This window comes from Rhinopithecus roxellana, chromosome 12 (genome assembly GCF_007565055.1).
Source record: "Rhinopithecus roxellana isolate Shanxi Qingling chromosome 12, ASM756505v1, whole genome shotgun sequence".
In the NCBI taxonomy this organism is placed as follows: Eukaryota; Metazoa; Chordata; class Mammalia; order Primates; family Cercopithecidae; genus Rhinopithecus; species Rhinopithecus roxellana.
This window is the reverse complement of record NC_044560.1, coordinates 105,864,795-105,878,846: the sequence shown is the minus strand read 5'-3', so window position 1 is coordinate 105,878,846 and position 14,052 is coordinate 105,864,795. Positions and strand designations below refer to the sequence as shown.

The following is a 14,052-nucleotide window of genomic DNA, read 5'->3' as shown; positions in this document are numbered from 1 at the left end:
TTTTTCAATCTGAGATTCAGTCAACTTTCGTGCTTTGCATTTGATTGTTACACCTCATTAGTCTCCTTTACTCTAAAATAAAGGAAGATTCTTTTTTCTTGTTCACAAGGTCTGGCTCTGTCACCCAGGCTGGAGTACAGTGATGCCATTTTGGCTCACTGCAACCTCCACCTCTTGGGCTCAAGCCATCCTCCCACCTTAGCCTCCCAAATAGCTGGGACTACAGGCATATACCACCACACTCAGTTACTTTTTGTACTTTTTGTAGAGACGAGGTTTTGCCATGTTGTCCAGGCTGTAGAACTTGTGAGCTCAAGCGATCTGCCCACCTCAGCATCCCAAAGTGCTGGGATTACAGGCATGAGCCACTGCGCCCGGCTTCTTTTTTTTTTTTTTTTTTTTTTTTTTTTTTTTTTTTTTTTTTGAGATGGAGTCTCACTTTGTCACCCAGGCTACAGTGCAGTGTCATGATCTCGGCTCACTTGACAATTGCTTGAACCCGGGAGGCGGAGGTTGCAGTGAGCTGAGATGGTGCCACTGTACTCCAGCCTGGGCGACAGAGTGAGACTGTGTCTCAAAAAAAAAATAAATAATAAAAATAAAATCAGGGAGACCAACAGGAAACAGAGCATGGGGAGCTCTGTCACAGCAACACTGCCTTTCTCCTACAAATATTTTGTGATGTCCACTTGACTCTCTGAAATACTATTCATATTCATATGTGCATATATAGACATACCTACACTTGTAAGACTTTTTGACAGCTTTATTGAGATATAATTCACATACATACAACTCACGCATTTAAGGTATACAGCTCTAGGCCCAGTATGGGAGCTCATGCCTGTAATCCCAGCACTTTAGGAGGCCGAGGCAGGAGGATCACTTGAGCCCAGGAGTACAAGGCTGCAGTGAGCTCCGATCATACCACTGCACTCCAGCCTGGGTATCAGAGCAAGACTCTGTCTATTTAAAAAAAAGAAACATAAAATACATGATAAATAAAGTGTACAGTTCATTGGCTTTTATTATAGTCACATAGTTGTACACCTATTACCACAATCCATTTTGGAACATTTGTATTGCCTTCAAAATAAATCGTAATTTTTTTCCTTCTTTTTTTAGAGGCAGGGTCTTGCACTGTCACCCAGGCTGGAGTGTAGTGGCACCTGTCAAAGCTCACTGCAGCCTCAAACTCCTGGGCTCAAGTGATCCCTTAGCCTCCTGAGTAGCTGAGACTACAGGTGCACACCACTGCATCCAGCTAATTTATTTTTATTTTTTGTAGAGATGGGGTTTCACCATCTTGCCCAGGCTGATCTCTAACTCCTGGGCTCAAGCCATCCTCTGGCCTCTGCCTCCCAAAGTGCTGGGATTACAGGCATGAGCCACCGAGCCTGGCCTCCAAAAGAAATCTTGATCCTCTTAGCTATGTCCCCTGGATCCCCCACCTCAGCTCACCCTCTCCCTATCCCCAAGCCACCATAAATCTATTTTCTGTGTCTACAGATTTGCCTATTCTGGACATTTCTGTAAAAGGAATCATACAGTATGTGGTCAACCATCAACACTATCTAATTCCAGAATGTATCTATTACTGCAAAAGAAACCCTATACCTGTAGGCAATTACCCCCAATCCCCTTCCTCCCATTCCCTGGCAACCACTAATCTACCTTTTTGGCTCTGTGGATCTGCATATTCTGGACATTTATGTAAATGAACTCAGCTGTGGTCTTTTGTAACTGGCTTCTTTCACTTAGCATATTTTTTTCTAGATTCATCCACACTATAGCATGTATCAGTACTTTGTTCATTCAATTTATTGCCAAATAATATTCCATTGTATGAATATACCATGTTTGATTTTATCCCATGAGACTTTTTAAAATAAAGAAGATACAATAGGAAAGTGATTTGTTATAAAACAAGGTGAATTTTATTTTATTTTTTCTTTGTTGTTGTTGTTGTTTGCTTTGTTTTGTTTTGTTTTTGAGACACGGTCTGCTCTGTTGCCCAGGCTGGAGTACAGTGGCACAATCACAGCTCACTGCAGCCTCAACCTCCTGGGCTCAAGTGATTCTCCCACCTCAGCCTCCCAAGTAGCTGGGACCACAGGCAGATGCCACCACACGTGGCTAATTTTTATATTTTTACCAGAGACAGGGTTTCATCATGATGCCCAGGCTGGTCTTGAACTCCTGGGCTCAAGTGATTCACCCTGCCTCAGCCTCCCAAAGTGCTAGGATTACAGGTGTGAGTCACTGCACCCAGCCAAGGTGAATTTTAATATGTAAATAAATAGTCAGGACCACAACGGAAGGAATAATGAATTAGGCAGCTGCTCACACCTAAGCATAGCTAAGTGAGACAACTACAAATGTAAAGTGATCCAGAGTGTAATACTGGAGACTTAAATAATACAAATGCCGTTGCTACTGATGCCAGGTTTTCTAAAATGATGAAAACTCTTGTGCAGAGCAAAACAAAGCACAGACCACTCTTGATTTACTGGTAGTTGCATTCCTGGAAATTTCAGTAGCTCTTAAAACCAGGCAAACAGTACTTATACTTACATGTATCGTGGGGTTGGGCTCTGAGCTCAGAGATTTTTTCTGTTTTGTTTTGTTATTTATTTTAATTATTTATTTATTTTTGAGATAGGGTCTCACTGTGTCAGTTGGGTTCTGGGCTCAGAGACTTTTTTTTTTTTTTTTTTTTTTGCGTCAGGGTCTCACTCTATTGCCCATGTTGAAGTACAGTGGCACAATTACGGCTCACTGCAGCCTATACCCCCAGGCTCAAGTGATCTTACCACCTCAGCCTCCTGGGTAGCTGGGACTATAGGCATGTGCCACCAGGCCAGCTAATGTTTTTAATTTTTTTTTGTAGAGATGGGGTCATGCTATGCTGCCCACGCAGGTCTACAACTCCTGGGCTCAAGTGATCCTCCCACCTTGGCCTCCCGAGGTACTGGGATTACAGGCATGAGCCACCATGCACAGACGTGGGCTCAGAGATTTAAAAACAGGCTCTTCATCCGCATGAATGTCCAACAGAACCTTCAAAAGTAGTCATATAGTGGTTGGGTGTGGTGCCTCATGCCTGTAATCCCAGCACTTTGGGAGACTGAGGCGGCTGGATCACTTGAGGCCAGGAGTTCGAGACTGGCCTGGCCAGCATGGTAAAACCCTGACTCTACTAAAAATACGAAAAAAGTCCGGGCGCGGTGGCTCAAGCCTGTAATCCCAGCACTTTGGGAGGCCGAGATGGGCGGATCACGAGGTCAGGAGATCGAGACCATCCTGGCTAACACGGTGAAACCCCATCTCTACTAAAAATACAAAAAAGTAGCCAGGCAAGGTGGCGGGCGCCTGTAGTCCCAGCTACTCTGGAGGCTGAGGCAGGAGAATGGCGTGAACCTGGGAGGCGGAGTTTGCAGTGAGCTGAGATCCGGCCACTGCACTCCAGCCTGGGCGACAGAGCAAGACTCTGTCTCAAAAAAAAAAAAAAAATACAAAAAAATTAGCCGGGCATGGTGGTGGGTGCCTGTAATCCCAGCTACTAGGTAGGCTGAGGCAGCAGAATCGCTTGAACCCAGGAGGTGGAGATTGCAGTGTGCCGAGATCATGCCATGGCATATACCAGCCTGGATGACACAGTGAGACTCCGGCTCAAAAAAAAAAAAATAAGTAGACATATAGGGCCTGGGACAGCTCTTCCTTGTGAGGGACTGACTCTCCATTGTGGGGTACAGACACCTATGGTCCTCCCCACTGACAGTCCACATCTCCCCCCAGTCCTTGCAACAACCAAAACTGCCACCTCCACAAATTTCTCAGACACCCCTAGGGCTTAAGGGGACATGGGAAGGATTTTTGAGAGGGAGGAATTTATGTGTAGAAATGCTCTCGGAGGTGCAAAAGGAGATGACTGGTTTTGAAATGTCTCTGCAGGAATTAAGATTGATCAGACTTGCAGATGCTTGGACAGATGAGTGGTTGAAGGATGGGCTGCTGTGCAACTGAGAAAGGGAAGGTCACCATATTCAAATGACCAACTTCTTCATTCTGGAGTGTTCCCCTCCCAGGAGTCAGAAAGAGATTGAAATCTAGGTTCTTGGGTTGCTGGTCCATTGTGTGACATCCAAGACATCCACTTACGTCTGCCTTCTCAGACAAAAGCCTTCATGTTATCTTCATTTTACAGATACGACAACTAGATTAGTCTGCTAGGGCTGCCATAACAAAGTGCCAGAGACTGGGTGGTCTAAACAACAGGTATTTATATCTCATGATTCTGGAGGCCAGAAGCCCAAGATCAAGCTGTCAGTAGGACTGGTTTCTTCTGAGGCCTCTCTCCTTGACCTTCTTCTCCCTGTGTCTTCACACAGTGTTCCCTCTGTGTGCATCTGTGTCCTAATCTCTGCTTATAAGGACACCGGTCAGTAAATTAGGGCCTGCCCTAATAACCCCATTTTACTTTACCTCTTTAAAGACCGTTTCTCCAAATATAGTCAAATTCTAAAGTACTGGGAGTTACACCTTCAACATATGAATTTGAAGGGGACACAATTTCAGCCCATAACAACAGAGAGTTAAATGAGAAGACCATGTCTAGGGGAGCACAATGGATCAGGAACCCAAGAGCCTAGATTTCAGCTCCGTCACTAACTGGGGGGCCTTAGGACAAGTCCTTTCACCTCTTGGGCCTCGAGAGGCTCATCTGTAAAGTGAGGGCTTAATGAAGGCTTTTTGAGGGCTGGAAGTCAGAGTACTTAACACTAGAAGGCATGGGTGGGCCACAGTGCAAGCTTGCAGTGAGCTCCTGGAAAGCCCCATTGGATCAGCCATTAAGCTTTTAGATGCCGGACACAGAGGAGGCACCAAGAGTCCCAGGTACATGGGACAGGGTGGTTGAGGGGCTACTGAGGGGACCTTGAATACTGGCTATTCATTAACCAACTGTTGTGGATATATTTCAGTTTTTTTAAAAAATATAATGTTAGAGGCAAGGTCTTGCTATGTTGCCGAGGCTGGTCTCAAACTCCTGGGCTCAAGTGATCCTCCCACCTGAGCCTGTCAAAGTGCTGGGATTACAGGCCTGAGCTGTTGCACCTGACCTGAAATATTTCAATATTTTTAACAACCAGTTGGACCATACTGGTGCATATCAAAAGGCCATGCTGGGCCTGATTTTGGACGCTGGAGAGGAGAGGTAGGGAATGACCTGAGACTTCGCAGTCTCCAGCCACTGTAAAGACCCTCCCTTCGCCAGCTTGGTGGCTCAGATCTGTAATCCCAACACTTTAGGAGGCTAAGGCAGGAGGATCACTTGCGGTCAGGAGTTCAAGACCAGCCTGGGCAACATAGCAAGGTCCCGTCTCTACATATATATATATATATATATAATTTTATTTTATTTTATTTTGTTTTGAGACAGGGTCTCCCTCTGTCACCCAGGCTGGAGTGCAATGGCCCGAGCTCAGCTCACTGCATCCTCCACCGCCTGGGTTCAAGCAATTCTCCTACGTCAGCCTCCTGAGTAGCTGGGATTACAGGCATGTTCTAACATACAGCTGACTAACTTTTGGATTTTTATAGAGACGGAGTTTCACCGTGTTAGCCAGGCTAGTTTGCAACTCCTGACCTCAAGTGATCTGCCTGCCTCAGCCCCGCAAAGTGCTGGGATTACAGGCGAGAGCCACCGTGCCCGGCCTAACTTAATTTAATTTAATTTTTTTTTTTTTTTTTTTTTTTTTTTTTTTTTTACGAAGTCTCGCTCTGTCACCCAGGCTGGAGTGCAGTGACCTGATCTCAGCTCACTGCAACCTCTGCTTCCCGGGTTCACGCCATTCTCCGGCCTTAGCCTCCCGAGTAGCTGGGACTACAGGCGCCCGCCATCACGCCCAGTTAATTTTTTGTATTTTTAGTAGAGACAGGGTTTCACCGTGGTCTCAATCTCGTGACCTCGTGATCTGCCCGCCTCGGCCTCCCAAAGTGCTGGGATTACAGGCGTGAGCCACCGCGCCCGGCCTAATTTAATTTAATTTTAAAAAATAAAATTAAAGACCCTCTCTTTTGCTCCCCACGCAGGCCAAGCTGATCGTCCCCAACAGCACGGCGGGCCTGATCATCGGCAAGGGGGGCGCCACGGTGAAAGCCGTGATGGAACAGTCAGGAGCGTGGGTGCAGCTGTCCCAGAAGCCAGAGGGCATCAACCTGCAGGAGCGCGTGGTGACGGTCAGCGGCGAGCCCGAGCAGGTGCACAAGGCTGTGAGCGCCATCGTGCAGAAGGTACAAGAAGACCCCCAGAGCAGCAGCTGCCTCAACATCAGCTACGCCAATGTGGCAGGCCCCGTGGCCAACTCCAACCCCACCGGCTCTCCGTACGCCAGCCCCGCGGATGTGCTGCCAGCCGCGGCCGCAGCGTCGGCCGCCGCTGCCTCCGGCCTGTTGGGCCCCGCCGGGCTGGCTGGCGTGGGGGCCTTTCCCGCCGCGCTGCCCGCCTTCTCAGGCACCGACCTGCTGGCCATCAGCACGGCGCTTAACACGCTGGCCAGTTACGGCTACAACACCAACTCCCTGGGCCTGGGCCTCAACTCGGCCGCAGCCTCCGGCGTCCTGGCTGCCGTGGCCGCCGGGGCCAACCCCGCAGCCGCCGCCGCCGCCAACCTCCTGGCATCCTACGCGGGCGAGGCCGGGGCCGGGCCAGCTGGAGGGGCCGCCCCGCCGCCGCCCCCGCCTCCCGGAGCCCTGGGGTCCTTTGCGTTGGCCGCAGCCGCCAACGGCTACCTCGGGGCCGGGGCCGGTGGCGGGGCGGGCGGAGGGGGCGGTCCGCTGGTGGCCGCTGCAGCCGCGGCCGGGGCGGCCGGGGGCTTCCTGACAGCGGAGAAGCTGGCGGCTGAGAGTGCCAAGGAGCTGGTGGAGATTGCGGTGCCTGAGAACCTGGTGGGAGCCATCCTGGGGAAGGGGGGCAAGACGTTGGTGGAGTACCAGGAGCTCACGGGCGCTCGCATCCAGATCTCCAAGAAGGGCGAGTTCCTGCCAGGCACGCGGAACCGGCGGGTCACCATCACGGGCAGCCCCGCGGCCACGCAAGCCGCTCAATACCTCATCAGTCAGCGGGTCACCTACGAGCAGGGAGTGAGGGCCTCAAACCCCCAGAAAGTGGGATGAGGCCTGTGGTGTGTGCTCCCACCCTTCTCTCTCCTCCCATCTCCTCCTCCTCCCTCTCCTCCTCCCCCCAACTCCTGACCTCAGCTTGGTGTAGTCCTGCTCCTCTTGGGATGGGGCTGGGGTAGGCCCGACTGCACCCTCCCCTTCTGGTAGTCATAGGCAGGATTGAGTGAAGGTTGGGAAGGGGGCTCAGAAGCCCCCTCCCCAGCCCAGAACTGACCCCTCTTTCCTCCCTCCCTGTGCTTGGCTGGGCCTGACCCTTCCTGTCCCAGGGCCCAGGTCTGTGTGATATCTGTATATATTGCATTTTGTTGATTTTAATAGAAAACAAAGCGTTATTTTCTCTTTCTTTCCCTCCTTTTTTTTTTTTTTTTTTTTTTTTTTTCTTTTTTTGGTAAGGATTTTTCCCCCTTTATAAGTTTTTGTTTCCATATGGGAGGAGGGGAGGGAGCCTCTGGGTCATCCAGAATGAGGGGCCTCCCCAAAACACAATACCCCACCTCTCTGCTTTCAGTTCTAGATCTGAGGGAAGTCATGGGAGTAGAGGTAGCAGAGGCGTCTGAGCTGAAATGGGGCATTTGGAGCAGGGACCCCAGAGTTCCCAGATCTTCTCAGCTACTCTCCTCCCACTGGAGCTGTCCCTCTAGGTGGGAATGTTCACTCTTTTGTTGTCAGGTTGTATGGGGGGCAGGGACGGTGCTGCTGGGAAGGATGCCAGCTCTGGGATTGGGCCAGTCCTGTGGGCAAGACTCGCAAGAGGCTGGATCAACTTGGTGTGGTATCTGTGATGGTTTAGAGTAATGGCAATGAGGGTCTCTGTTGTGATGTCACTGAGTACTTTCTGGGGTGCTTCTGGGCGCTTCTTATGATGTCACAGGAAGCAGTTCCCCAGAGGTTACTTCCTGTGAACGTAAGAGAGCAGGTACTTCCTGTGATGTCTCAATGAGTTCTTCCTTGAAGGTCACTTCGGTGATATCATGGGAAGATGTACTTCTGGTGGTGCCTAGAGGTCACTTCCTGTGATGTCATTAGACTGAAGCATGTAATTCCTATATTGGACAGTGACCAGTCTCTGACCTGCCTTCTCCCTCCACACCCTTCTTTGGTGGGTGTTGGCCTGGGGGTCTTCCTAGGAAGAGAATAAGGCACGGGACTTGGATCCAATCTGGAGAACTCTAAGGGAAAAAAACCCAATATTGTCAGGGTCATCTCCATTCAAACACGTCAAGTCTGCGAACTCGCCCTGGAGGGAGGGGTGGGAGATGGACCTAGTGCAAACTACTGTTAAAGACCTCCCTTCCCACCCCTGCCTTTTGTGTGCATGCCTGTGTCTGCGTGGCTTTGTTTCGTTGAATCGGGTGAGCCAAATGTGTGGTGGCTCTGTCAGGCCAGTGTGGCCCGGTGTAGAGTTCAGTGAGCCATGGAAGGGTCCCTTGGACCAGAATGCTTTGTGTGGTCTGATAGGTTAGATTGGTTTGGTGGCTTCCAGCAAGCTGGCATACTTTGGTGATGTCTGATGGATCAGAATGTTTTGGTGTGCTCACCAGGGGCTCTGGAGAACTAGAATGTTCTGATGGAGTCTGACAAGCCAGGCGGCCTTGAGAGTTGGTTTGGGAGTGGCTCCCTGAGTGCTATGGCTGTGGTCAGCTCTGAGGACCTGTTGGCAGACTGAGATTTCAGGGCCTGACAACCCTATAGACTAGGATAGCTAAGACCTCCGTCTACCCCCACCCATCTCCCCCTCCTCCTTGGAGACCACCTCCACTTTCTCCAACCCAAAGCAGGACGCCCAGTGCCCTGGTTCCATCATCAGCATCTCTGGGGGAGGGGCGCCCCATGCCCACCCTCTCCCCCATTTGTCCCCCTCCTAGGTCTTCCAGACCCTTCTCCTCTCTATGGCTTTGGGGGAAATCCAGCCTCCTTGTCTCTCTCCTAAAAAAGGAGGGAAGAAAAGCCACAGAGACAATTCCTGCCCCTAAAGCCTAGGAGATCCCTCTCCCTTGCTAGAGAGCCACCCCCAAATCAAAATGTGAAAATCCCTAGAAAGCAATAGCCTTCGAGGTACCTTGCACTGAATTTCCCACCCCGGCCCTTCCACCCAATGGGATGGGGTGACTGTAACTTGGGCACTGGGGTGACTTTTTCCATGCCCTTGTCATCTCCAGGGTGGGGGGCAGGCCCCACTTCCCCCTCCCCATCCCCCACTTCCCATTGTTGTTGCCCCACCCCTAATCTCCAGACTGAACCCAGATGGAGATCTGAGTGCCAAAACAATTCTTGATGTAACTTTGTACATATCTTCTACTACCGTTGGGGACTCTTGGGGTTAGAGGTGGGGGTGGCATTGCTCCCCTCCACCTCTCAAAAGACCTTACAGTATTTCACAGTATCTCTACCCGCACGCGAGTATTACAGTATCTAGCTGGAATATCCCTCTACAGCCCCCCAGGCCCCTATGAGGAGGGGAAGGAGCCACGGAGAGGTGAAGTAAGGTCTGGGAGTGGGGAGGTGGGATCTGAATGGGCTCATTTGCATATCATTTGCATCCTCTGCTTGGCAGCCACTTTCTACAAACCCATTCGCTGGAGTCTGGGTCCCAATCAGCCGGGTCCAGGACTCCTCTCACACAGACACATCTCTGGAGGCTGGGCCTCCTGAAAAGTGCTTGCTTGGAGTGTCTGTGTAACAACCCCTCCCTATTCGTATTTCTTGGGGACCCCTTACCCAGCCAGCCAGGGCGATCTGAAAGGTATAGTTTGCTAGCTCAGTGAGCTAGTTCGCTCACCATGTTGGTGAGTGGAGAGCCACACACCTTTCCCCATCTTACCCTGGGAAACTCACTCTACCATCTTTGCCATCTCTTGAAAGTCTCTTCTGCAATCTGACCTCAATCTTTTGTGCTGCAGTTTGTCCAGAGGGGACACAGCTGTGGGGCCAGGGATGGGGATTATTGAAAAACCCATCACCTCTTTTTTTTTTCCCTGTCTCCCTATTAGCCAATCCGATCTCAGAGTCTCTGAGTGGCCTCCTTGCACCTTTCTCTTCAGCACCAAGTAGGTGCTTAATAAGTGTTTGCTGCATTGAATTGTCTCCTGAGTCCTTCTCATTTGCCCTCTAGCTTCCCATACTTTCTCCAAGTGTCTTCCCCCCTTTCTTTGTCTGGCTCCCTATGACTTTCTTTTTTTTTTCTTCTGTGTGGTTCCCATTGTTTTCTGTCCTGTCTCTATCTTAGTCTCTGTCTGTCTTCCTCCTCTCCTCAAATGTCTCAACTCTCTCTCCCCAATTTCCCCATTTAAAAAAAAACAAAAAAAAAAGTGCCAAACTTCCTTGGAACTGAGCCGCTCTGTGGGGAGAGGACCTTGGATAGAGGGGAGGAAATTGGACCATTTCTCTTTGAGGAGGTCCCTAAGAGGCATTGAAAAAGTGTGGACCTGGAGCTAAATTGGGTCCCCCTTCCAAAGCCCTCCCGCCCTGAGTTTTTCTTAGAATCTTTGTAAGAAAAAAAAAAAAGACAGAAAAAAGCTCTCCTTTTCAGCTTACCCCTATCCTTTTGGATCCCCCCAAATTCCACCAGCCAAGGAGAATCCCACTTGCCAACTTCCTGGCAAATCTATGGAAACCGGGGAGAAGGAGACAAGCTCAACTCCTCCTCTACTAGCCCAAGGGGCAGTACCAACTGGATTCAAGAGAAAGACCTCAAAGCACCTATGAGAAGAGGGGGTTCAGTGTGCCAAATTAACCTCCGTCATCCCCCATCTCAGGGGGCTCTGAGCCAACCTGCCCAGCCAACTTCTTCTGCCCTGTCCCAGCCATCTCTACATGGGCAAGGAGGCTTCACTGCAATAATTATTAGGGGTGGTGATCAGAAGGCAATGGCTTTGCCATTTCTATCAGCCCCAACACCTACCCTGGACTTGTAGGTGGGAATTATGGGTATCCCAAGTGGATCTTGATAAAAGCCGACCTATAGATGGTTGGGGACCTCTACTTGGAAAAGCAGGGTGCCGCTTATCTCCAAGGTGTATTTCCTCTCTCCTCTGGACCACCAAATCCTTCAATATTCCCTCGTTCTGTTTCTCCTTCCTGTTCCTCCATCCCACATCCTTCTTCTTACTTGGTTTTGATTGGTGGCCAATTGTTTGGAAAATGAGAGGAGTCCCCCCAAATGGATGATTGCTGTTTCAGGACCGGGATTAGAGGCTGTGATAGACTGTGCAGTGGCAAAAGTATTAACAAGAGTGGCGATGAGGATGGCAGTTGGGGCGTCCAGGCTGCTGACTGAGTGCACGCCTGTCGGGACAGCCAGCCAGGCCTTCGACGGCACCTGCCCCCGCCGTCTGGAACTCGGACTGGCTGTCTTGAAAGCCTGGACTGGATGTCATGATGGGGAGAACAGGATCGCGATACCCAAGTTGGGGCACAGGTGGGCCAGGGACGCTGGTTTGCTGGGGTGACAACACCCAGCCCTGCTATCGTGATCCCTTTGCACTGTGGTCAGCTGTCTCCACGCTGTGGTTAGAGAGGGCTTCTCTCTGGGTGCTGCTGCTGGTGTGTATGGTCCGTCTTAGTGTCCCCTTCAAGTTGCATTGGAGATTGCTGGGTGGCAGGGAGGGAAATGGGAAAAGAATCTGCGGGCTCATGGTGGTGAAGGCTGCTGGTTTTTAATCCCTTCTCAACCAGTCCAGGACACTTGTCTCCCAGAGATAACTGGGGGGGACTGCCTAAACCCCCCTCCCCCACCCCTTTCCCTACCCCACCTTTCCCCCCAAAACCACCAACCTCTCATCTTCTAAGTGACTCCATCACCACCGGCCACCGGGACCTGCGGCCTCATTGCTCCAGCCCGCCCCACTCGACCGTCAGACTCGCTCATCGAACTCTTTTTGATTAACCCTTTCTGTGTTCATCCCACGGAAAACTGTGTGTCCGGCAGCGGGGAGGGGGGAGGCTAGGGGCAGTTGCTACCTTTCCTCCATTTCCTCCCACCACCCATGCCTCCCCACGCGCACCCCATCCCATGCCCCACCCCCATCCCTCACCCCTAGGTCTGCCCCACCCTGGGGATTGAGATCCTCTATAAATATCTATGCTGTTTGGCTTTGTCCCTTTAAAAGGCGGGTCCAGGGGCGTGGCCTCCCTCAAATGGAGTGCTCACTCTGACCCCCTCCTTCCTGTGCCCCCCACACACTCCCCACGCCTTCATTGTAAATAGTCACTTTTGTACTGGGTTTGAGCCAGGGGACGTGGGGAGTCATTTTTTTTTTCTTTATGTTGGCATCTCAGGCCACTGGAGGCATGGCCCACATCCCGGGTCGATTGGGAGAATCTTAAGGTGTGTCCTCTCACCTGCCCCCATCGCTAAGGATTTCAAGCTATCAGTATTACTCTAGAGGGATGGGGTGCATAAATTCCCCGACAGGGAGGTGGGAGAGGTGTGGAAAGGTGTAGTCTGGCAGGATGCCTCCGTTTTCCCCTTCTGTGAAATGGATTCATCCTCCAATTTCCCTGAGGAGCCTCCGTGAGATAACGGTGGAGTCAGAGAAGCCAGAACCTCTCTTCCCCCTTCTCTGTTGGAGACAGGGTAGGAGAAGAATGGGGGGCAAGGGAGGCTGTAGGGCCATCTTTGGAGAACCGATTGCTAAATCCTTCTTAGGACCTTAAGGTAGCCTCCTCTCCAGGCTTGTTCTCCCTCTTGGAAGATGGAGAGGACTGGAGGACCTCTGAGGTCCCCTTGGTTCTCCCCAGTCCTTAGATTAAAAGGCCCAGGCCCCAGGCTGGCCCCCTGCCTGCTGTCCCACTCCTTCATTCCATTTCTTGGAATGTGGCCATGCCTCCAGTGCCTCCATTCAACCCCCTCTAACTGATTCCTTCCATCCTCTGCGACCAGAGACGCCGCCCGCCTCCTCCCCACCACCTCCAGAAGCTCCTGGCTGGGGTGCACTGCCGTCTCCTCCCACTCCCCACATTGCCATGCCTGGGCCACGCCCTCCCCACCCACTCACCCACCCCCAGTGTCCGTTGTGTGACCTAGTGCACCATGTATTAGCTTCCATGGCCCCCACCCCAGACCCCACCACACCCCCTTTCCCCACCCCTTCCCCCTCGGCGACTTCACCTTTTTTTGCCGCGATAAACGCCATCTCAGCATCTGTGTCTAATGTTGTCTTTTTTGCTTGACATCACACACTCCTTCTTAACCCATCCCCTTCCCTCTCCCTCCTCCCTGCACCTCCACCCTCATCCTAAATTCTTTCCCCCTTTCCCCCAGGGCTCTGGGCATTTAGGGGAAGAGGGTGGGGGGACCCCTGAGGATGGTCCCAGATGGGGGAGCTGGGGAGGGAGGACTATTGTCTCTGGACAGTGTGAGCATCCGGAGCAACTGTGCTTGAGAGAAGCAGGTGCTCAAGTTTAGCTTCCAGGGGCCAGGCGCGGTGGGTCACGCCTGTAATCCCAGCACTTTGGGAGGCCGAGGTGGGCAGATCACCGGAGCTCAGGAGTTCGAGACCAGCCTGGCCAACATGGTGAAACCCAGTATCTACTAAAATACAAAAAAATTAGCTAGGCATGGTAGCACATGCCTGTAGTCCCAGCTACTTGGGAGGCCGAGGCAGGAGAATTGCTTGAACCTGGGAGGCAGAAGTTGCAGTGAGCCAAGATCGCACCATTGCACTCCAGCCTGGGCAACAAAGCAAGACTGTCTCAAAAAAAAAAAAAAAAAAAAAATTAGCTTCCAGGGCCTCAGTGTCCAGTCAGGAGAACCGACACCACACACATACACAGAGCCACAGTCCCACAGACAGGCTCTTGGACACACATCTACACACACAGCCCTGCAAATACGCAACACCAGGTAGAATCAGGATAGGCCAAGGTCGA

General features: G+C 51.3%; 1 protein-coding gene across 1 annotated transcript in view; it reads left to right on the top strand.

Moving 5' to 3' along the window:
* NOVA2 (NOVA alternative splicing regulator 2) overlaps window positions 1-13,323 on the top strand; it is a 42,815-nt gene extending 29,492 nt beyond the window's left edge. The window contains exon 4 of the mRNA XM_030913735.1: window positions 6,094-13,323. Within this exon, the coding sequence (XP_030769595.1) occupies window positions 6,094-7,176 (1,083 nt within the window). The 3' untranslated portion in view covers window positions 7,177-13,323. The remainder of the gene's footprint in view (window positions 1-6,093) is intronic.
* Window positions 13,324-14,052: the final 729 nt, after the last annotated feature.